Genomic DNA, 22935 nt, shown 5'->3' on the forward strand with positions numbered 1-22935 from the left:
TGCCTCGGAAACCCAAGGAGGGGTCGCTATGAGACGGGTTTGACTCGATGGCACATAACAACAACAACAACAACAATGTATATATAAATATAAATATATATATATATATATATATATATATACATACACACAACACACACACACAACACACACACAATGTATATATCAATTTTCTTCTGGGATTTTATACAATTTTCTAAATAGCTTGACTCAGTTTTCTTTGTTCTTCTTCTATGGAAATTATCACAGGTTTAATAGAGAACTCAATGAAAGTAATAATAATTACAAAGTAATCACTTATTGAGCACAAGAACAACAGTTGTTAGGAGCTGTTGAGTTGGCTCCAACTCATAAAAGCAACCCTGTGTACAACAGAATGAAACACTGCCTGGTCCTGCACCATCCTTACAATCCTTCTATGCTTAAGCCCATCATTGCAGCCACTGTGTCAATCCATCTCATTGAGGGTCTTCCCCTTTTTCACTGACCCTCTGCTTCACTAATCATGATATCCTTCTTCAGGGACTGGTCCCTTCTGACAACATGACCAAAGTAGGTGAGATGAAGTCTGGCCATTCTCCCTTCTAGGGAGCATTCTGGGTGCACTTATTCCAGGACAGATTAGTTCATTCTTTTGGCAGTCCATGATATTTTCATTGTTCTTTGCCAACACCACAATTCAAAGGCATCAACTTTTCTTCAGCCAGTCCTTCCCAGTCTGTCATAGTCTGGAAGCTCTGGGTCTGTCCACCATGGGTGACCCTGCTGGTACTTGCAATATCAACGACATAGCCTCCAGCCTCACAGCAACAAGCAAGCCACTATACTGTGACAAATTGACAAACCAGTGGTGGGTTCTAACAGTAGTCTTTGGTATTTCCCACTAATTACTTTTTTAACCCCTTTTTAACAATCCTCTAATGTTAATATAGGATCTTTGGTAGTGTAGTGCCCAAGGCACTTGACTGCTAACCAAACGGCTGGTGGTTCAAACCCACCAGGCTCTTCTCAGAAGGAAAGTTGGGCAATCTACTTCTGTAGTAATACAGCCACAGAAACCCAAGGAGGCATCGCTATGAATCGGGTCCGACTCAACAGCACATAACAACAAAAACGTTAGTATGTTAGTTTGGCCTGTTTTCCAGATGAGGAAGTGGGTGCTTATAAAACTCATTTACTTCTAACTAAAAGCAAGTGCATTAATAGAGAATTGATTTGAAAAGGGGCAGTCTCACTCCAGCTCTTTTGCACTTAATTGCTGTGTGTAAACTGCTTCCAAGTTAATGAAGGCCTGAAATGCATTGAACAAAAAGCAAAAGTTCTATCTATGTTGCTTAGACACACTAGAGAATGATGGTTAATACTGTGGCCTTTAATGATAAAACAATGAAGAGGGTTAATAAAGAAGGAGATCATTTTATTTTTTGTTTTTCAGTTATTCTGTAGAATTTTCAAATTATTTTGAATTTTACTTTTGTAGTATTATTTGCTATATTTGCATATTTAATAATGGTATTGAAATTTTGGAAGTAAAAACTGTATGCTGACTTTATACATACACTTACTTTTTGTTTCAATTTTCACTAACAGTTCTGAATATGAAGATAATTCTGTGTCTTATCAAAATTATTCTGAATCAGTCAACATTTGAACTCCTTGAGCATTGTGTGATACCTCTCATAGTGTTTAGTGACACACACAAGAAATGTGATAAGGTGGTGGTTTTGCTTTAGTTTGTACTCCTGTCATTAAATTCTTTCCAGCTCTAGTTGCCTACTGTGAATAGGAACAGTCCTTGGATTCATTTTCATTGGGAGGAAATATTGTTTTCAGGTGATTTTCTGGTCTTTTAGAGCAATTCTTGAATCTGAATTTTAAGGGTGCTTTACAAACATTCTCCCCAATCTTTCCTTAAGAATTCTTTCAATTGAGGATTTTGTTCTTTTGATAAAAATAATTTATTTCCTAATTTATTGAATTCTCACATTAAAAATCAATTAAAATTCATTGTGTGCTGACAATAGCTGTTGCTTTGTGATTGGTACCTGGGGAAAAATTACATCATTCTTGTAAATTTTCATAATAAATATATAATGCATTTATTGAAGATAATGTGTCTTTCTGGGATGTTAGAAATATTCTAAAATTAAATTATGGTGAGAGTTGTACAATTTTGTACATTTATGAAAAATCATTGACTTATATACTTAAAATGAGTGCATTTTAGCAGTCGAAAGCCTTAGGCACTATGCCACCAGAGCTCCCTTATAGTAATTATCCAAAAACCAAACTCACTGCCATTGAGTCAGTCCCAACTCATAGTGATGCCTCCTGGGGTTTCCGAGGAAGTATCTCTACAGAAGTAGATTGCGCAAGCTTCCTTCTGAGGAGTGGCTGGGGGGTTTGAACCAACAGGCTTCTGCTTATCAGTAAAATGCCTTACATTAAAATAATAACTACTATATCCTTAGATAAAAATTAATTTGGCAAAGAGAGAATAGTCCTTTTAAGCAGGCTTTAAAACATTCTATGTGTAATTACATAGATGGGATTTTTTTTTAACTTAGAATACATTATAACATAATTTTAACTTATTTATCTGATTTTTTATAGCTACAGAATATTTTGTTTATGACAGTTGATGTAATTTTCCTTCCTTTTATAGAATGAAAAAATGATCGAGGATGCTTACAAAACCCTGATTAAACAATTGGAAGAACATAGAGTTTCAGCTTTAGCATCTCTTTTTAAAGATTTTACTTGGACAAGCATGATGGAAGAGGTATGAAACTTTAAAAAACTATGTTAGTTTGCACTAATCTTTTAATTATATGAAAGTCGCAAAAAATAGTAGATTTCTTTTATTTCCCTTGCCTACTTTCCCCTAGTATTAACTTCTTGGTGCATTGATCAAAACCAGGAAATAAACATTTGAATAATACTTTTAACTAACCTTCAGGCCATTTGAATTTCACTTGCTTTTCCACTAATGCCTTTGTTCTGTTTAAGAAATCTCTCCAGGATCCCACTTGGCAATTATTATTTATTTATAGTTATTTCTTTTAATTCTCTGCCAACCTGTAACAGTTTCTCAGTCTTTCTTTGACTTGTATGATCTTGACACTTTTGAAAAATATTGGTCAGGTGTTTTTTTGAATTTTCCTCAATTTGTGCTTGTCTGATGTTTTCCTATAATTAGAATGAGGGTATGAATTTTTTCCAAAAATGCTATAGATTTGAGGTTGTAACAGTGCCTCATATCAAGGGGTTCAATAATGTTAATATATCTTAATATTTGCTAAGGTGTTGCCAGCCAGCTTTCTCTACTTTAGTTATTTTTCCCTTTGTAGTTAATAAATATCTTGCATGAGATGCTGTGATAGTTGGAGCTGTGTGTCAACTTGGCTGGACCACAATTCTTTATGGTTTAAGTAATTGTGATGTGGGTTATTACAATGATGGGATCAGATGTATATGCTTTGAGCAGCCAATCCATTGAAAGGGAGTTTCCCTATGGGTGGGGCCTGCTTCCAGTATATTTATGGGCATCCTGGGAAAAGAGACACTCTTCTGTGGATCAGGATTCTATTGTGCTGCCTACAACTGTCCGTGAGTAAACAATCCACCATTCGGCCTGGAGACCTTGGATTCGTCATCTGTTGGAGTCAACAGCCAGTATGTTGTTGTTGTTGTTACGTGCCATCAAGTCAGACCTGACTCATAGCGACCCCTCCTTGGGTTTCCGTATCACTACGGAAGTATATTGCCCTACCTTATTGCCCAACCTTTCTTGGAAGGAAGGTTGGGCAATATTTTTCCTTCTAACCTTGAGCTCTTCAGCCCCTGCAGCTTCATGAGTTGGGAAAAGCCTCCAGCTTGACATTTGATCCAAGAACTTGGGACTTGCCAACTTCTGTAAGTGTGTGAGCCATTTTCCTAAGATAAATTCTCTTTTCTCTCTCTATAACCCACCAGCCACTCCTTGGAAGGAAGATGGGGCAATCTACTTCCGTAGTGATACTGCCTCAGAAACCCAAGGAGGGGTCGCTAGAAGTTGGGGCCGACTCCATGGCATATAACAACAACAACATATAAGCTTTACTGGTTTTGTTTCTCTAGAGAACCCAGTCTAACACATTTCGTACCAAGAGTGGAGTCTTGAGTCTCCTACCTGTTAGGTGAGGTGAAACACTAAAACTAGGGCATAAACTGGTTGGAACTATTTTTTGAACCTAATTCCTTAAAACAGACCCCTCTCTGTGTTTTTGTTTTGCTTGGTTTTCAAAAGTTCCAACTTAGCCCTCTGCTATCAATTGGCCTCACCATAATAATTAAGAAGCACTCAGAAATGGCCTGGGATGGCAAACCCAATGTGTGTGTGTGTGGTGGGGGGGTTTGGTCTATTTTTAGAAACTGGTCTTCCTCAGCAATGACTAAGAGGAGGGGGAGAGGGTGTAAAGGCTGCCTTAAGTGCATCTAATACTGAAACTCCTTTTCATTTGCATTCTTCTCTCCCCTCCACTCCCTGTATCCCCAGAGCTGGCTGGCCAAGTGGCCAAGTAGGTAAGGCAGTCAGACAAGATCAGAAGGCCCATGTGAGTACAAATAGCCCAGAGCCAAGCCAGGTCAGGCACACACTGGAGGTGGGAGTGACAATGAGGGTGAGGGCCGAGGGAAGGGCATCAGAATGGAAGGTATGGTACTGGGTTGATCACATCCTGGAAGAAAGGGAAAGCCAGAGCTTCCTTTGCTGAAATGCCATTGTTGGGGTCATAGTGCAGCATTTGCGACAACAAGCTTCATTCCCATTTCAAAACCCCAAGGTGTGCAAGGCAGCAAATCTCCCCACTGGCTTTAAAAACTACTATAACCTAAAATATAGTATCCTGTTTGTCAGCTTTGCTAATTGTTATTATTATCCATTAGTGGACATTGTCTATAAGATTTATTACAGATGTTTTTGCCTAATGGTGATTTTCTATTGCACTCTTTCCTTAATTGGAATTCTACTACAGAGAAGAACTATCCTAACTCTCTCATTTATTTATTTCCTTATATCCCTATGGACTAATGGATATTCATTTTACATTATAGGTTAAAACTAATATTATCATTATTTATTTTGATATTTAAAATGTTCTATGTTTGACTATTAGACTTACCTTTATGTTGGCACCTACATTCTTATGACAAGCCTCCCATCTTTTACATCCCTTTTTATTTTCTGAATCCACAAAATGTTCCAGTCTCATCTTTTGCTTTCTCTGTCCCAGCTCTGAAATTAATCAGTAACTGCATTTCTTGTTAATATTATTTCTAAAGTACTTGATCTTTTTGTTGCTCTTGTAAATGGCATTCCCTCTTTATTGTTTTTGCATATGAATGCTATAGATTTTTGCATGTAAATTTTATATCCTGATGCCTTAGTAATTTTTTCATTTTTTTAGTTTAATTGATTCTCTGAGGATTTCCACATTTGGTATCATATTGCCTATGGGTAAAGATAGTTTTAATTTTCTTTTACACATTCTTATCCCTGTAATTACTTTTTCATGTCTAATTGTATCAGTTAATAAATATACTGTGATGTTGAATGGTAGCAGAGATAGTAGACATCTTTGCCTTGTTGCTGATCTGAGTGGAAATTCCTTTATTATTTCACCAACAAATAAGATACTAGTTTTACGATGTTAAGAATATAGTCCTCAATCTCTATTTTATTTTGTTTTTATCATGAATAGGTATTGAATTTTGTCAGAGGCTTTCCCTTTCTTAAATTTTTGGGTATAATCATGTGGCTGATTTTTTTTTAACATCATTAATATAGCATACAATATTAACATATTTCCCAGTATTGAACCAATTCTGCATTTTTGGAAGGAATCCCACTTGGTTAATATATCTTATTTTCTTTACATGCTTCAATATGCATGAATGGTATCATTCTTTAATTTTCCTTCTTTGTACTGTTGATCTGATTTAGAAGGTCCGTATTTATACTCACATCATTTTAGTTATGGAATACGTAATTTGTAGAGCATTTGGACTATCTGATCTTTGAAGTTTTGGTAGAATTTTCCTGTGAAATCATCTGGACCTGGAGCTTTTTGGTGGGATAGCTGCTTAATAGCTTTCTACTTCCTTAAAGATTGTAGCCTTGTAAACCCTATGTGACAGCTCTACTTTATCCTGTGTGGTCACTATTAGTATGAATCGACAGCACACAACAATAACAACAAATCCTTTTAAAGCATGCTTGCCTTTTTAAATTGAGTCTTGAGTTAAGTGTTTGGCCCTTTTAATGGCACCTATGTCTTTTAACCTTTTGTTTGTTCCCTTTTATGCCAAATAATCCTTTAAATTTTGCATACATTGAAAGTCCTTTCCTATAGTTTGTTCAAACTGGTTCCTTTTAAAATATTTTGGAACTTAGGCTAGCTTTATTCTTTAGCTTTATCCTTTCTAGTGGTTGTTCCAATTCACTTTTTGCTAATGCCCCTCCTCTGTGTTTCCTGCAGTTTTCTCAATCTCTCTTTGGCCACCACAAAGCCTTGAAATGAGGCAGGGGTATAAGGGATTGCAAAGCTGGACTCTGTTCATTATTTATTACACACAGTTGCATGGTAACTATTCTCTCTGCTTAAGTAACTTGTAGTTATAAAAACATTTTATGTCATTGGGGATGGAGTTTTTGGGAACTTGATTACCATAGACTCTTGTCTTCAAGGATAGAGTCCAACCAAGTTGTATGTATTTTGTATGTACATACCCCTATATGCATATATTACTTACTCACTGTAGTCGAGTCAGTTCTGACTCATAGTGACTACTCCTTGGTTTTCCGATGTGGTATCTTATGAGGAATGGCTGGTGGGTTTGAACTGCCAGCCTTCTGGTTAGCAGTCAAATGCCTTAGATACTCTGCCACCATAGCTCCCATATGCATATATAGATGTATTACTCTTTTGAAAATTTATAATACAATATAAAAATATAAAAGTATTCTTTGTGTAACCTAGTGCCTCACACTACAATACAAGGTGGCTTGATTTTTAATCAATGAGTAACATTCCTGTAGTGCTAGATGTTTCAATTGTTTGAAAAATCAGCTCTTACAAATAACTCTGATGAATACCTCATTGCATAAATTTTTAAATACATTCTGTGTTACTTACATAGGCTAGAAACGTAGAACTTAAAATAGTCAATCATTAAGCATTAACACATTTAATGATAGTCATTAGTATTTCCAAATAGCTTTGTGATCAGTTTGTACCTATTTATAATCGTGTGAGTTCCACTGCTGTCCATTACCATTAAAATACTTTTTTAACTTGAAAGTTAAAATAAAACCAAAAGCAAACCCATGGCCATTGAGTCAATCCTGACTCATAACATTGCTCACTGTGTTTACAAAGTGGTGAATCTTTACGAAAGTATATTGCCCCTCTTTTTTCCATGGAGAGCCTAGTGGGTTTGAACCACCAACCTTCTGGTTAGCAGTCAAATGCCTTAGGCACTGTGCCACCAGAGCTCCTTTAAAGTAAAAATACGTTATCTGTTTTTTTTTTCTTTTATTGCTAAGGGGCTGAAATTTTTTTTCTGTTCTATTTTTATTTGTATTTAGTTTTTGAATTATCTGTTCATAATTTACACAATTAGGCACTTTCTTACTGGTTTATAAGGATCTTTGCATATTTAAATTGTGAATGGTTTCATTGACATAAGTATAATTATTTCCCCATTTTAAAATTTTACCATTTTTAATGTTAATATTTACAATTCTATGGAGGCCCATTTTGTTCCATTTTTATCTTTACAGTTTCATCTAATAAGATTACTTGTGTGTTTTGTTTTAATTTTCTGAGTTCTCTGATAATACAAATATTCTTCCATTTTTGTCTTCCATTTCTACTATTCTATTTCTGCTGTTTTATTTGCAATTATTCCTACTTTACCATGGCATTTCAAAATTTTCTTCTGTGGCAGGCATGTGAGAGTATGTCTCTGCTTAAGCAACTCTGGCCAGAAGGATCTGACATTCGACGTGTTCTTTGTGTTACGGCATGCTCACTCTCTTTGAGGATGTACTACCGCTTTTCAGAAAAGAGGAAGAAGACTCCCACTGGTCAGGTAACTAACATGCAATAGGTGTGATTTGTATACTGGGCAATACCCTGGCACTGTACTTCTGAAATTTTAACCATTTTCATCTTTCATTTGGTACTTAATCAATTATTTCTCTATTTTTTATGTAAATTTTCTAAAATAGAGTAAAAACTTGGAATTTATATTGATAAGAAAACATGTATTGTGCTGTTATATGATTTAGTATTTTTATGTATAGATGCTTTACCTTATGTTTTACTTAGTACATATTTAATCTAATTTTTCCCATCCCTCAAAAAAAGAAAACAGTACAAATGAGAAGAAAAGAATTAGCACTTTTTAGGAACCCACTACATTCTTATGTTCTAGGCTCTTTATTGGCATTGTGCCATTGAATCCTCACAACATTTCCATAGAGGTATTATTTCCCCTTGTTTCTTATGTGGAAACACTGAGTCTCAGGTTAGGTAACATTTCTGAAATCATAGGTAGAAAAACGCAATCTGAATTGAACCCTGTTCTGGCTTGTATTTGTTCCAAAATAACAAACTGTCTTTTAAGAGAATATTCCTGCTCTAGTGTCTTGGTGTCTTTCTAATTGTAGAGATACTAAAGTTCATTACCATCTTTTTGACTAATTGTGACTCATAGAGACCCTACGTACAACATGATACACAGCCCTGACCTGCACCATCCTGACAATCCTTGCTATGTTTGAGCCCATCATTGCAGCCACTCTGTCAATTCACCTCATTGAGGATCTTTCCCTTTCTCTCTGACCCTCCACTTTACCATGCATAATATTCTTCAGGGACTGGTCCCCTCGGACCACATAACCAAAGTAGTTGAGACAAACTCTGGCCATTTTTGCTTCTAAGTAGCATTCTGGGTGCACTTCTTCCAAGATAGATTTGTTCATTCTTCTGACAGGCCATGATATGTTCAGTATTCTTCACCAACATCAAGTCTTCTTTGGTCTTCCTTATTCATTGTCCAGCTTTCACATGCATATGAGGTAATTGAAAATACCATGGCTTGGGTTAGATGCACTTTAGTCTTCAAAGTAACATATTTACTCTTCAACAGTTTAAAGAGGTCTTTTGCAGCATATTTGCCAAGTGCAATATGACATCTGATTTCTTGATTGCTATTTCTGTGAGGGTTAATTGTGGAGCCAAGTAATATGAAATCTTTGACTACTTCAATCTTTTTTCCACTTACCATGGTGTTGCTTAAAGGTCCAGTTGTGAGAAGTTTTGTTTTCTTTATGTTGAGATGTAATCCATACTAAAGAATGTAGTCTATGATCTTCATCAGTAAATTCTTCAAATCATCTTCAATTTCAGCAAGCAAGGTTGTGTCATCTGCATATTGCAGGTTGTTAACAAACCTTGCTCCAATCCTGATGCCATGTTCTTCTTCATATAGTCCTGCTTTTCAAATTGTTTGCTCAGGATAGGGATTGAATAAGTATGGTGAACAAATACAACCCTGATGCATGCTGTTCCTGATTTTAAACCATACAGGATTTCCTTGTTTTGTTTGAGTGACCTCTTGGTCTATGTACAAGTTTCTCATGGGCACAATTAAGTGTTCTCGAATTCATATTCTTTGTGATGTTACTGATAATGTTATGATCTACACAGTTGAATTCCTTTGCATGCTCAAAAAAACACAGGTAAACATCTTCCTGGTATTCTTTGCTTTCAGCTAAGATCCATCTGACATCAGCAATGATATCACTCCTTCCACATCCTTTTCTGAATCCTCCTTGCATTTCTAGAAGTTCCCTTTCAGTGTACTGCTACAATCATTTTTTTAATTATTGTTAGCAAAATTTCACTTGCAAGTGATACTTTTCAACAATTTCCACATTCTGTTGGTCACGATTTTTGTAATAGACACAAATATGGATCCTTCCAGTCAGTTGGCCAGGTAGCTATCTTACAAATTTCCTGGCATAAATGAGTAAGCACCTCTAGAGCTGCATCTGTTTGTTGAAACATCTCAATGGGTATTCTGTCAACTCCCAGAGCCTTGTTTTTCACCAATTCCTTCAGTGCAGCTTGGATTTCTTCTTTCAGTATCATTGTTTCTTGATCACATATTATCTCCTGAAAGGAGTGAACGTTTACTAATTATTTTCATACAGTAACTCTGTGCACCACCACTTGTCTGTCAATTTGTTGTACTGTGGTGGCTTGCATGTTGTTGTTAGGCTGGAGGCTATGACACTGGTACTTCAAATACCAGAACTGTCACTGATACTGGACAGGTTTCAGTGGAGATTCCAGACTAAGAGAGACTTGGAAGAAGGAAGGGGCCATCCACTTCTCAAAGAATTGCCCAGATAAAATCTTAGAATAGCAGTGAAACACTGTTTGATAAATTACTGGAGAACTTTGTGAATAGCCTTGAAACATTGTCTGATATAGTGCCAGAAGATGAGACCCTCAAATCAGAAGGCACTCATAATATGACTGCTGAAGAGCTGTCTCCTCAAATTAGAGTCAACCTTAATGATATGGATGGAGTAAAGCTTTTGGGCCTTCCATTTGCTAATGGGGTATGGTTCAAAATGGGAAGAAACAGCTGCAAATATCCATTAATAATCAGAATGTGGAATGTAGGAAATATGAATGTTGGAATTAGAAGTTGTCAGAAATGAAATGAAATGCATAAAGATCAATATCCTAGGCATTAGTGTGTTGAAATGGACTGGGTTTTGTCCATTTTTTTATCAGACAATCATATGATCTGTTATGCTGGGAATGATAAATTGAAGAGGAATGGCGTGGCATTCATCATCACAAAGAAATTTCAACATCTATCCTGAAGTACAGTGTTATGAGTGAGATAGGATAATATCCATACACCTACAAGGAAGACCAGTTAACACTACTAATATCCAAATTTATGCACCAATCACCAAAGCCAAAAATGAAGAAATTGAACATCTTTAGCAATTTCTACAGCCTGAAATTGACCAAACATGCAATCAAGGTGTCTTAATTATTACTGATGATTGCAACATGTAAGTTGGAAACAAAGAAGAATCATTGGTAGTTGGAAAATATGGACTTTGTGATAGAAATGATGCCAGAGATCACACGATAGAATTTTTTAAGACCAACAGCTTATTCATTCCAAATACTATTTTTCAACAATATAAACAGTGGCTATAAACATGGACTTTGCCAGATGGAATACACAGAAATAAGCTGACTACACTTGTGGAAAGAGGCAATGGAGAAGCTCAAATCTTCTGTCTAAACAAGGCCAGGAGCTGACTATGGAACAGACCATTAGTTGCTCATACGCAAGTTCAAGTTGCAGCTGAAGAAAATTAAAACAAGTCCACAAGAGCCAAAACATGACCTTGATTGTATCCCACCTGAATTTACAGATCATCTGAACAATAGATTTGATGTATTGAACACCAATGATAGAAAACCGGATGAGCTGTGTGATGACATCAACAATGTCATACATGAAGAAAGCAAAAAGTCATTAAAAAGACAGCAAGGGGAGAAAAGACCAAAATGGATGCCAGAAGAGGCTCTGAAACTTGCTTTTGTTTGAAGAGTAGCTAAAGCATATGGAAGAAATGACAACAAAAAAAAAAGTGAACAGGGACTTCCGGTAAGATGGAGTAATAGGCAGACAGGTGACACAGACCCTCTTCAACAAAGAAAAGAAAAACCAATTGAAGAGATACAGAAGATAATCCTGGAACCTTGAACTTTGAAAGGAACTATACAAAAGTGGATTAGGCACCAACTAGTGGAAAAACCTAAATGAAAACATTGAGTACAGAGATGGTCGGAGCTGTGGACTGTCAGCTACTCTGACAAGACCAACAGCCTGAATATTTCCAAGCTGTATTGGGACCTGAGAATTGACCTAAAGATCGCTCCTGGTCACCAAGGGGAGCAGGAACAAATGCTCTAGTGTTCTATGACTAGGAAGGGAAACAGCAAGGAGGGAGACAACCTGAGCTGTGGACTTTCTGCTGTCCAGAGGGCACAGCCATATTGATTGTTTACATGTGGCAGCCATTTTGGATATTTAAAGTGACCAAGGGCGCAGCCATTTTGAATGTTTACAAGTGGCAACCATATTGGATTTTAAAGTGATAGCATTCTCATTCGGATTACAGGGACCTAAGAACAGGCTCTGTTTAACAGGGTTGGCAAGGACATACGAGAGGCTGACAACAAGAAAAGAGACAGGTAGTGAATGTGTAAGTGCTGTCAATGAGTGAATAGAGGAGCACAGCACAGTACCCTGCCTGTATAGATAACATACAAACAAATCAAAGTGAAAATTTTGGGAAAGTCATTCCAACATATAATCACCAATTAAATATAAACACAAAAACGTCACAATGCCTCAGAGACAACAGAGCATCACAGTCCACACAAAGAAGCAAGATAAAGCAAGAGAAACAAGGGACCAACATACAGACCCAAAACACTGAGGAAGATGCAGCATTGGAACTCCCTGATAAGAAGAATTATCTTTAGGTATCTTCAAAGGATTGAGAGACAGACCAAGGAAAACACAGACAAAACCCTAGAAGAATTTTGGAAGAAAACACAAGAACAAAATGACAAAATCAATGAAAAATTAGAAATGATTCTAAATCTACAGATAGAAATCCAGAAGATTAATACTAAATTGTCAGAAATAGATAACACATTGAAAAGGCAAAGGAGTAGAATTGATGCAATGGAAGACAAAATTAATGAGATTGAAGACAAATACCTGAATACTTCTTTGGAAAGGGATTAATCAGAAAAAAAAAGATCAAAACAAAATGAAGAAAGCCTAAGGTTCATGTGGGATACCATCAAAAGGAATAACATATGTGTCATTGGAATTCCAGAACAGGAAGAGAAAAATAAAACTACTGAGAAAATTGTCCAAGATTTGTTGGAAGAGAACTTCCCTGATATGGGAAAAGATGAGAATATATCCATCCAGGAAGTTCAATGAACCCAAAAAGGATAGACCCCAAAGGAAAAACACCAATACATATTATCATCAAACTCACCAAAACCAAAGACAATGAAAGAATCATGAGAGCAGTATGGGAAAAACGAAAAGTTACCTACAAGGGGAAACCAATAAGACTAAGGTCAGATTTCTCAACAGAAACCCTGCAGGCGAGAAGACAGTGGGATGGTATATATAAAACACTGAAAGAGAAAAATTTCCAACCAAGAATTATGTACCCAGAAAAATGGTCCCTCAAATATGGTGGTGAAATTAGGACATTTCCAGATAAAACACTGCATAATATGGATGAACTTGGAGGACATTATGCTGAGGGAAATAAGTTTATCTCAGAAGGACAAATACAGTATTAGCTCGTTATTGTGGAGGGTCAAGGAAAGGTTTATATATGGAGGGAAACTTTCTTTGTTGGTTGCCAGGCATGGGAGGGGAGGGAAGGGAACACTGCAAACAAACAAACAAACAAAAAATGCATTAACCCATGTCACTTTAGTTTTGTGTATTTCACTGTACATAAATTATATTACAATAAAATGCTTTTAAAAAAAGTGAACAGAAGATTTCAAAGAGCAGCTCAAGAAGACAAAGTCAATTATTACAATGAAATGTGCCAAGTCACAGAATTAGAAAACCAAAAGGGGAAGGACACACTTGGCATTTCTCAAGCTGAAAGAACTAAAGAAACAATTCAAGCCTTGAGTTACAATTTTGAAGGATATTACAGGCAAAATATTCATAATTTGTACATTCTGTGTTCTGTTTATTAATAAATACTTGTAGCTGTTTCTTCCCAGTTTGAGTCATTCCCCATTAACAAATTAAGGTCTCCATTAACATCATTAAGGTTGAATCTACTTTGAGGAAGCAGCTCTTCACCAATTTTATTTTGAGTGCCTTCTAATCTGAGGGGCTCATCTTCCAGCATTAAATCAGACAATATTTCACCATTGTTCATAAAGTTTTCCAGTAACATATCAGGCATTATTTCATTCCCATCCATAAGGTTTTCAGTGACCATTTCTTTCAGAAGTGGATGGCTCTGTCCTTCTTTCCATTCTGTCTTTTTCTGGAAGCTCCATTGAAACCTTTATACCTTGGGTGATGCTGCTGGTATTCAAAATGCATGTGGCATAGCTTCCAGCCTCAAAGCAATATGCAAGCCACTAGAGTATGACAAAGTGACAGGTAAGTTTTGATAATGGGCCATGTTAAGAATGTGCTCACTAGTAGGGAATCTCTCCCCAGCTAAGCATTAATCCTTAGATATATGTGGTCATACATATTCACACACATTTTTACACTTTCTATTTTGTTGTATACCATGAGTGCTGGGGAATATTGGCTGAAAATTCCTATTTAAAAAAAAAAATGTATTTCGTCTCTTTGTTGCACTATTTCAGAATTGGACAGGGCTTATCTGTTTTTCCTAGCTTCTTTTATATTTTGTTTTCCCATATCTGTTTGAATTTTTATTAGTGAAACATTTCCACATGATTGTTGTTGTGTTGTTAGATGCCATCAAGTTGGTTCCTACTCATAGTGACCCTATGTACAACAGAACAAAACACTGCCCTGTCCTTCTCCAGCTTCACAATCCTTGCTGTAACTGAGCCCATCATTGCAGCCACTATATCAATCCACCTCATCAAGAGCCTTCCCCTTTTTCACTGATGTTCCACTTTACCAAGCATGATATTCTTCTCCAGGGAATGGCCACTTCTGATCACATGACCAAAGTAGGTGAGATGAAGTTTGGCCATTCTCACTTCCAAGGAGCATTCTGCATGCAGTTCTTCCAGGACAGATTTGTTAGTTCTTCTGGTAGGCCATGGTACATTCAGTATTCTTTGCAACACCACAACTCAAAAGCATTGTCTCTTCTTTGATCTTCCTTATTCACTGTCAATCTCTCACATGCCTAGAAGGCTATTGAAAATACCATGGCCTGGATTAGGCACACTGTAATCTTCAAAGAGACATCTTTGCTCTTCAGCACTTTAAAGGGGTCTTTTGCAGCAGATTTTCCCAGTGCAATATGTAGCCTGATTTCTTGATGGCTGCTTCCATTGGTGTTGATTGTGGAACTAAGCAATATGAAATCTTCAACCTTCTCTCCATTTATCATGATCCTACTTGGTCCAATTATGAGGATTTTTGTTTGCTTTATGTTGAGGTGTAATCCATATTGCAGACTGTAGTCTTTAATCTCCATCAGAAAGTGCTTCAAGTCATCTTCACTTTGAGCAAGCAAGGATGTGTCATCTGCATATCACAGGTTATTAATGACTCTTCATCCAACTTTGATACTGCATTCTTCTGTATATAGTCCAGCTTCTCAAATTATTTGCTCAGCATAGAGATTGAATAACTATGGTGAAAGAATCCAACCCATATGCACTCCCTTCCTGATTTTAAACCATGCAGTATTCCCTTGTTCTGTTTGAATGACAGCCTCCTGGTCTTTGTCCAGGTTTCTCATGAGCACAATTAAATGTTATGGAATTCCTACTCTTCTCAATATTATCTGTAATTTGTTGTGATCCATACAGTTGAATGCCTTTGCATAGTCAATAAAACATAGGTAAACATCTTTCTGGTATTCTTTGTTTTCAGCCAAGATCCATCTATCTGACATTAGCAATGATATACCTTGTGCCACATCCTTTTCTGAATCCAGGTTGCATATCTGGAAGTTCCCTGTGAATATATTGCTGCAATTTGAATTACCTTCAGCAAAATTTTATTTGCATGTGATATTAATGATACTGTTTGGTAATTTCCACATTCTGTGGGATCACTTTTGTACATGATTAGTTCATGCCATTTTCACTTTTTTTTTTTTTTTTAATGCTACTAAGCCAAATCTAGGAGCTCTGGTAGTGTAGTGCCTATGACATTTGACTGCCAACCAGAAGGCTGGCAGTTCAAACCTACCAGCCACTCCTCAGAGGTAAGATTGAGCAATCTACTTTCATAGTGATACCACATCAGAAACCCAAGGAGGGGTCGCTGAGTCGGATCTGACTCAACAGCAGTGAGTTGAGTTGTTGTTTTAAGCCAAATCTATGTCTCTGGAATTTCTAATCATTGGACCACTTTTGGCACCCTAAAGATAACCTGGGCCTCAGGCCTAAGGCAGTCACCTACCACACACAATGCTGTCGTTTAGAGCCCGACAGAGAGCCGGCCGTCTCTTTCTCAGAAGGAAGATGGGGCAGTCTACTTCCATAGTGATACTGCCTCAGAAACCCAAGAAGGGGTCACTAGGAGTCGGGTCCGACTAGACAGCACATAACAACAACAACAATAAAGATAACCTGAGTCAGTGTTACTCTCAATTCAGTGGCAACCCTGCAGATCTTTAAAGATAGCTAGGAGATCTTTGTCATGTGATAAGAAATATGACCACTTACTTCATCTTTTTCTCATTGGACGTGTTCTTCAGATATGTTGCCCTCCTGGTTACTTCATACTGGTGATTTTAAATATCACTGTAAAAATACGATGCCTCAAATAGAATGCTGCTTTTTGGTCAGCCCATTTAAATTTGACTTAATGGAAACTCCTAAAAAATGTTGTATGCAAACAGTTGTTAAGCCAGAAATTGCTTGTGTTTCTTCCTCAACTTTTGTATAAATTGAAATGTTTATAAATGGAGGGAAGGACTTCCTCAAAAGGGTAGACTGGAAAAATGTAATAATACATGATTCCATGCAAGGAACTTTTGCTGTTCTGCCTGTATATTGTGGTGTTTCAAAGCTGTTCTCTAGCTTACCTTCCATATTTTTTTTCAGGGAGTCAGCAATTGCTTAGCCCTGCAGGAGGCGGAAGATTTGTGTAGAATGTATTGCCTCAGTGTGGCTTTTCTACTCCACTTACCGCTTTCTCAAAGAGCTCAAGCTAGATTCATTACTTCCCATTGGATTAAGGAGACACATACTTTCTTTAAAATGGTAACATATCCTTTATTTATTTGTTTGTTTTGTTTATTTTAATGATTTGATATATTAAAAACCATAGTCACCTTCAAAAGTATGTGTATAGTGGAACAATGTCAACCTTTGTGGGCTTTAAGGTTTTATGTCCTAAATCAATCATTTTCTGGATTTTAACAGTTATATTTGGTAGTAGTAATGAAAAGCATGATACATACCTAACCTATGGGGAAAAGTCTCCCCATTTTGTCTTCTTTAAATCTCTAACATGATCAGGTTTTTGTATCATCAGCAATAGAAGATTGTTTGACAGCTATTGTGTTCTGTTCTTGAGAGGAACTAAAGAAATCAATATATTAGTTTGTTGCTTTTGTCCATTTTGAAGGATATTGAGAGAAATTTGGAGACTGTAGGAAAATATAAAACAAAAACAAAAGAAAAAACTCAATCAGAGTTCAACTACTCTAATTAGTGCTGGTAGTTGTTAATGTTTTGATTTTATATTTATTTTAAATGCATAGATCTGCTTTTGTTATGGTTCCTTACATTAGAATAATCATTCAAAATATAAATTTTTTTTCCACATATTTTTCTATTTTCTTTCACATTCTTGGTAAATATTTTTTTTTTTCTTTTTTATGGCTATAATTATCTTTTGGTGGATGTGTTATGGGCTTACTTACCTTTTCTTTTATTATAGTTTGTTAGGAGGACTTAGTTATATTATAAATGCTATCATTATCTAGGGTCTTTGAAAGTCTTTCCTTTTAATTTGGGACCATTGACTTCGGCAATAGCAGAAATGGTACTAGTAGATTAATTGACATAGAGATATTTTCAGGAGTCTGATACATGTCATCAGAATGCTAAAGGAAAGCATTTTATAACCAGTCAGCAATCCAGTCCACAAATATTAATCTGCATGCATTGTGCTAAGCACTGGAAATACAATAAGAAAAGCACAGATACATTTATCTAACTCACCCCATCCCCTTCATGGAGCTGTATTTTGTGAGGAAGACAGATACTGAATTTTTTAAATTACTGTGAAGGAGTAACTGGGCTTCAGAACCTAACCCAACCCAATCTTGAGAGAATGGCTTCTCAAGAAATCAGAGAAATTGAGTGACCAAAGTCCTAAACGATGACCAGGAGTTAACTAGATGAAGAGAGGATGAAGACTGGGTTTCCAGAGATGAAACAGCATGTATGAACATTTTTAGTATGGTATGAGCAAGGGAATGAGATAAAGACAGTGTATCTGGAATGGTGAAAACATGGGGAGAGTGACAAAGCTAAAGCTAAAGAAGCAGGCAGGAAACAAATTATATAAACACTATATATAGGCCTATGAAAGGAGCTCTGAGGGTGTAGTGTTTAAGACATTTGGCTGCTAACCAAAAGGTTGTGATTGAGTCCACCAGCTTCTCTGAGGAAGAAAGATGAGGCAGTATGCTTCCGTAAAGATTTACAGTCTTAGAAACCCAACGGGGGTCACTATGAGTCAGAATCAACTTGATGGCAGTGATTTTTTTTTTTTTTTTTTAGTTTATAGGCCTTTGAAGAGACTGGATATGTAACTTGATCATGAGCACAATGAGAAGCCACTGGAGGTTTTTAAGTAGATAAGTGACATTTTCTTTTGTTATTAATAAATTCTCTGGTTGTAAGTGGAGAGTTCTTTTTAGAGTCAAAACAGTAGACTTTAGAAACCATTTAGGTGACTTTTATCTTAGTTCATATGACTGGTGGTAGTAGTGGAAACAGACTAAGGATTAGGAGAGTTGGGATGAATAGCAGTGGGCAAGTTGAAGAGTTATTTAAGGTATAGAATTGATAAGTGTAGTGATTGAATATGGGACATGAGGGAAAGAGATGAGTCAGGTTGACTCCTAGGTTTCTGGTTTGAACATTTGTGTGCATACTGCCATTGTAGGAAAGACCTTTTTGGGGTGGTAGATTTTGAGTTCGATATTGGAAAGATGGAATTTGAGATACCAATGAGATTTTCAAATACCTAGTAGGAGTATGAAGAGATATCTAGTTAGCAGTTTGAAAACTAGTCTGGAGTTTAGGAGAATGAAATGGGATTTCAGGTGGATTACAGAATTGAAGAAGGTGGAAGACTGAAAATAATATATTGAATTTAATGGAGTTGGGGTCTTTATTAAAAGACATATTAGTACAGTGGTGAGGAACAAAATATATTGGAATAGTGCATGGAAAGAGACTGGTGAATGACCGGGAGAAAATAGGGATAAACAGACGTTTGAGTTAAAGGTAACAAAAGTAAATATTATCACATACACAATCATGCAATAACAGTAATAACAGTAATCTACAATGGGATACATAGATACTCAAGCTGAACAGAGGTGGGAAGGCAAATGGAACTATACCCACAAATATATGTAGGTTTGACAGGATATTTCTACGTAGATATTTATATGCAAATATATCCATGAATATAATAGAGCATAGTAAATATAGTTAGGAAAACTTCTTAGCCACATCAAACACCTTGAGGGAATTAGTCACTGGGCTTGAGAACTCAGGACCACAGTCTCAGGATATATTAAGGTCAGTTGGCATAACAGTCACAAAGACAATGTTCTACATCCCACTTTGGGAATACCAACTGGAATGTTAAAAACTTGTAAGGGGCCATCTAAGGTACAACAACTATTTGTCTCTCCCCATCTAGAGCAAAGAAAAGTGAAGAAAATCAAAGACACAGCAAACAATTAGTCCAAATGACTGATGGAGCATGTGAACCCCAGACTCCATGACCCTAAGACCAGGAGAACTAGATGGTGGCTAGCTACCACTGCTAATTTCTCTGAAAGGGATCAGAATAGATAGGTCATGGAGAAGATGTGGAACAGAACTCAAAATCATTAAAAAAAAAAAAAAAAAAAAGGCTTACTGGTCTGACTGAGATCGATGGAACCCCTGAAACTATGGCCCTTAGACATTCTTCAGTCCCGGAACTGAACTCACCCAACTTTCAGACAAACAATCAACAGACGAGAAGAGATACAGAACAAAGTTGAGGGAAAAAATGGACCAATTAAGAATATTAAGGACACTCTGTAGGACTTCTGTTGTACATAGGGATAACATTTGGAGCCAACTCAATGGCACCTAACAGCAGCAAGAGTGTTTTTTAAATGGTTCAAAGATTGAGCATGTTTAAATGCTGACTGGAAAAGCTAAGAGGGGAGAGGTTGAGAATACAGAAAAAATAGGCAAGAACGAGTGATAGAGAGCATAACTCTATATAACAGTCACCACTATTTTCACAGGAGGTAATAAGAATGGTACCCCTTTGTTTATGATATGGATTGGAGGGTCAATTGTATAGTTCCCCTGTGCTGGGTTTAGCTTTCTTTGTGACTTCACAGATAGAGTCATATGCTACAAATTATGTAGAAAAAGTAAGCCCAGAAGTTTAAGGACAATGAAATATTTAGGAATGTTGTTGCTGTTGCTGTTAGGTGCCGTTGAGTCAGCTCCAACTCATAGCAACCCTATGTACAACAGAACAAAACACTGCCTGGTCCTGTGCCAGCCTCACAATCCTTTCTATACCTGAGCCCATCGCTGCAGCCACAGTGTCAATTCATCTCATTGAAGGCCTTCTCCTTTTGTCTTGACCCTCCACTCTACCAAGTATGATATCCTTCTCCAGGGAATGGTCTTTCTCACAACATGATCAAAGTAGGTGAAACGAAGTCTGGCGATTCTCGCTTCCAAGGAGCGTTCTGGCTGTGCTTCTTCCAGGAGAAATTTGTTAGTTCTTTTAGCAGTACATGGTACTTTTAATATTCTTCACCAGCACCACAACTTAAAAGCATCAACTCTTCCTTGGTCTTCCTTATTCACTGTCTATCTCTCACATGAAAATGAGGCTATTGAAAATACCATGGCTTGCATTAGGCAAACCTTAATCTTCAGAGACATCTTCGCTCTTCAGCACCTTAAAGAGGTCTTGTGCAGAAGATTTGACCAATGCAATATATCATCTGATGTCTTGACTGCTGCTTTCATTAGTGTTGATTGTGGAACCAAGTAATATGAAGTATTTGACAACTTCAGTCTTCTCTCCATTTATCATGATGCTGCTTATTGGTCCATTTGTGAGGATTTTTGTTTTCTTTATGTTGAGATGTAATTCATACTGTAGACTGGTGTCTTTAATCTTCATCAGTAAGTGCTTCAAGTCATCTTTCAGCAAGCAAAGTTGTGTCATCTGCATTTTGAAGGTTGTTAATGAGTCTTCCTCCAATCTTGATGCCACAATCTTCTTCATATAGTCCAGCTTCTTGGATTATTTCCTCAGCATACAGATTGAATAAGTATGGTGAAAGCATATAATCCTGAATAAGTATGGTGAAATCATAGAGTCCTGAAGCATTCCCTTCTTGATTTTAAACTGTGCAGTATCCCCTTTTTCTGTTTGAACAACAGCTTCCTAGTCTATGTACAGGTTCCTCATGAGCACAATTAAGTGGTCTGGAATTCCGATTCTTCTCAGTGTTATCCATAATTTGTTATGATCCACACAATCCAATGCTTTTGCATACTCAATAAAACATAAGTAAACATCTTTCTGGTATTCTTTGTTTTCAACCAAGATCCATCTGACATCAACAACGATATCCTTCCTTCCATGTCCTCTTCTGAATGCAGCTTGCATTTCTGGAAGTTCTCTGTCAGTATACTGCTGCAATCGTTTTTTTCATTATCTTCAGCAAGATTTTACTTGCATGTGCTATTAATGATACTGTTCAATAATTTCCCCATTCTGTAGGATCACCTTTCTTTAGAATGGGTACAAATATGGATCTCTTCCAGTCAGTTGGCCATGTAGCTGTCTTCCACATTTCTTGGAATAGATGGGTGATAGTCATTGGAAATTGTGGCAGAGCAATCTATATTGAGAAACAAAGTGATACATGCCCTGCCTAGAAATTTGACGGCTCATTTGAAATTTGTGTGACTAAAAAAATTACATGATTATCAATATGTGTTATTGTATGATTTTCTGTTTTTCAGTAGCTTCATCCACCAGACTATAGACATGTTAAAAGCAATTTATTGGATGATATGGGAAAAAGGGACAAAAGAATTTAGGCTTGAGGAAAGAGTTGGTGAATTTGATAGTGCTATTGATATGGAAAGAGAGCAAAAAGGATTTTAGTAACTTTTCAAGAGAGTGGTAGAAATGATGAAATAGAAGACAAAATTGCACAAGGGAAAACCAAAAGGAGTCTGTTGAATGGGGAGAAAGTTGAGGAGTTATAGAACTGGAGGCCCTGATATAGTCAGTAAGGAAGTGTGGGATTGATGTTTGTACAAAGAATTTAGAATAATAAAGGGTGTAGGTCAAAGGGTGGGAATGTGAAACTATTGATTAGAGAGTGGCAGATACTACTGTTATTTCTTTGCCTATAATTCCATATTTGTACCAATTCCAGAGAAAGGTGATCCTACAGAATGGGGAAATTATTGAACAGTATCATTAATAGCACAGGTGAGGAGAGACAACTCAAGGACGCCCGAAGTAGCAAGCGGGAAGAGCAGGAGAAAGGGGATTAAAAGTCAGGAAGCCAGAGAGAAGAGCACTCAGCTGAAGGGATTAGGTAAGGAAAAGCAACTCAGGCCCGCCCAGAGTAGCAGGCTGGAAGAGCAGGAGAAAGGGGATAAAAAGCCAGGAATCCAGACAGAGGTAGAGTCAGCCACAGGGACCCAGTTGGGGGTGATATGAGAGGTCTCCAACAGCAAGACAAACTTGTCTGTTGGTTTGTCCTACTGTGGTGACATGTAGACTTGAGTTTTGAGGCTCAGCCTCTGGTGTTTAAAACCCAGC

General features: G+C 36.9%; 1 protein-coding gene across 1 annotated transcript in view; it reads left to right on the forward strand.

Moving 5' to 3' along the window:
• LOC103207316 (DExD/H-box helicase 60) overlaps positions 1-22935 on the forward strand; it is a 218360-nt gene that overhangs the window by 3957 nt on the left and 191468 nt on the right. Inside the window, 3 exon segments of the mRNA XM_007952893.2 lie at positions 2666-2782; positions 7990-8151; positions 16923-17081. Of these exon segments, the coding sequence (XP_007951084.2) occupies positions 2666-2782; positions 7990-8151; positions 16923-17081 (438 nt within the window).

Source organism: Orycteropus afer, unplaced genomic scaffold (genome assembly GCF_000298275.1).
Source record: "Orycteropus afer afer isolate SDZICR_OR568_19922 unplaced genomic scaffold, OryAfe1.0 scaffold00364, whole genome shotgun sequence".
Lineage (NCBI taxonomy): Eukaryota > Metazoa > Chordata > Mammalia > Tubulidentata > Orycteropodidae > Orycteropus > Orycteropus afer.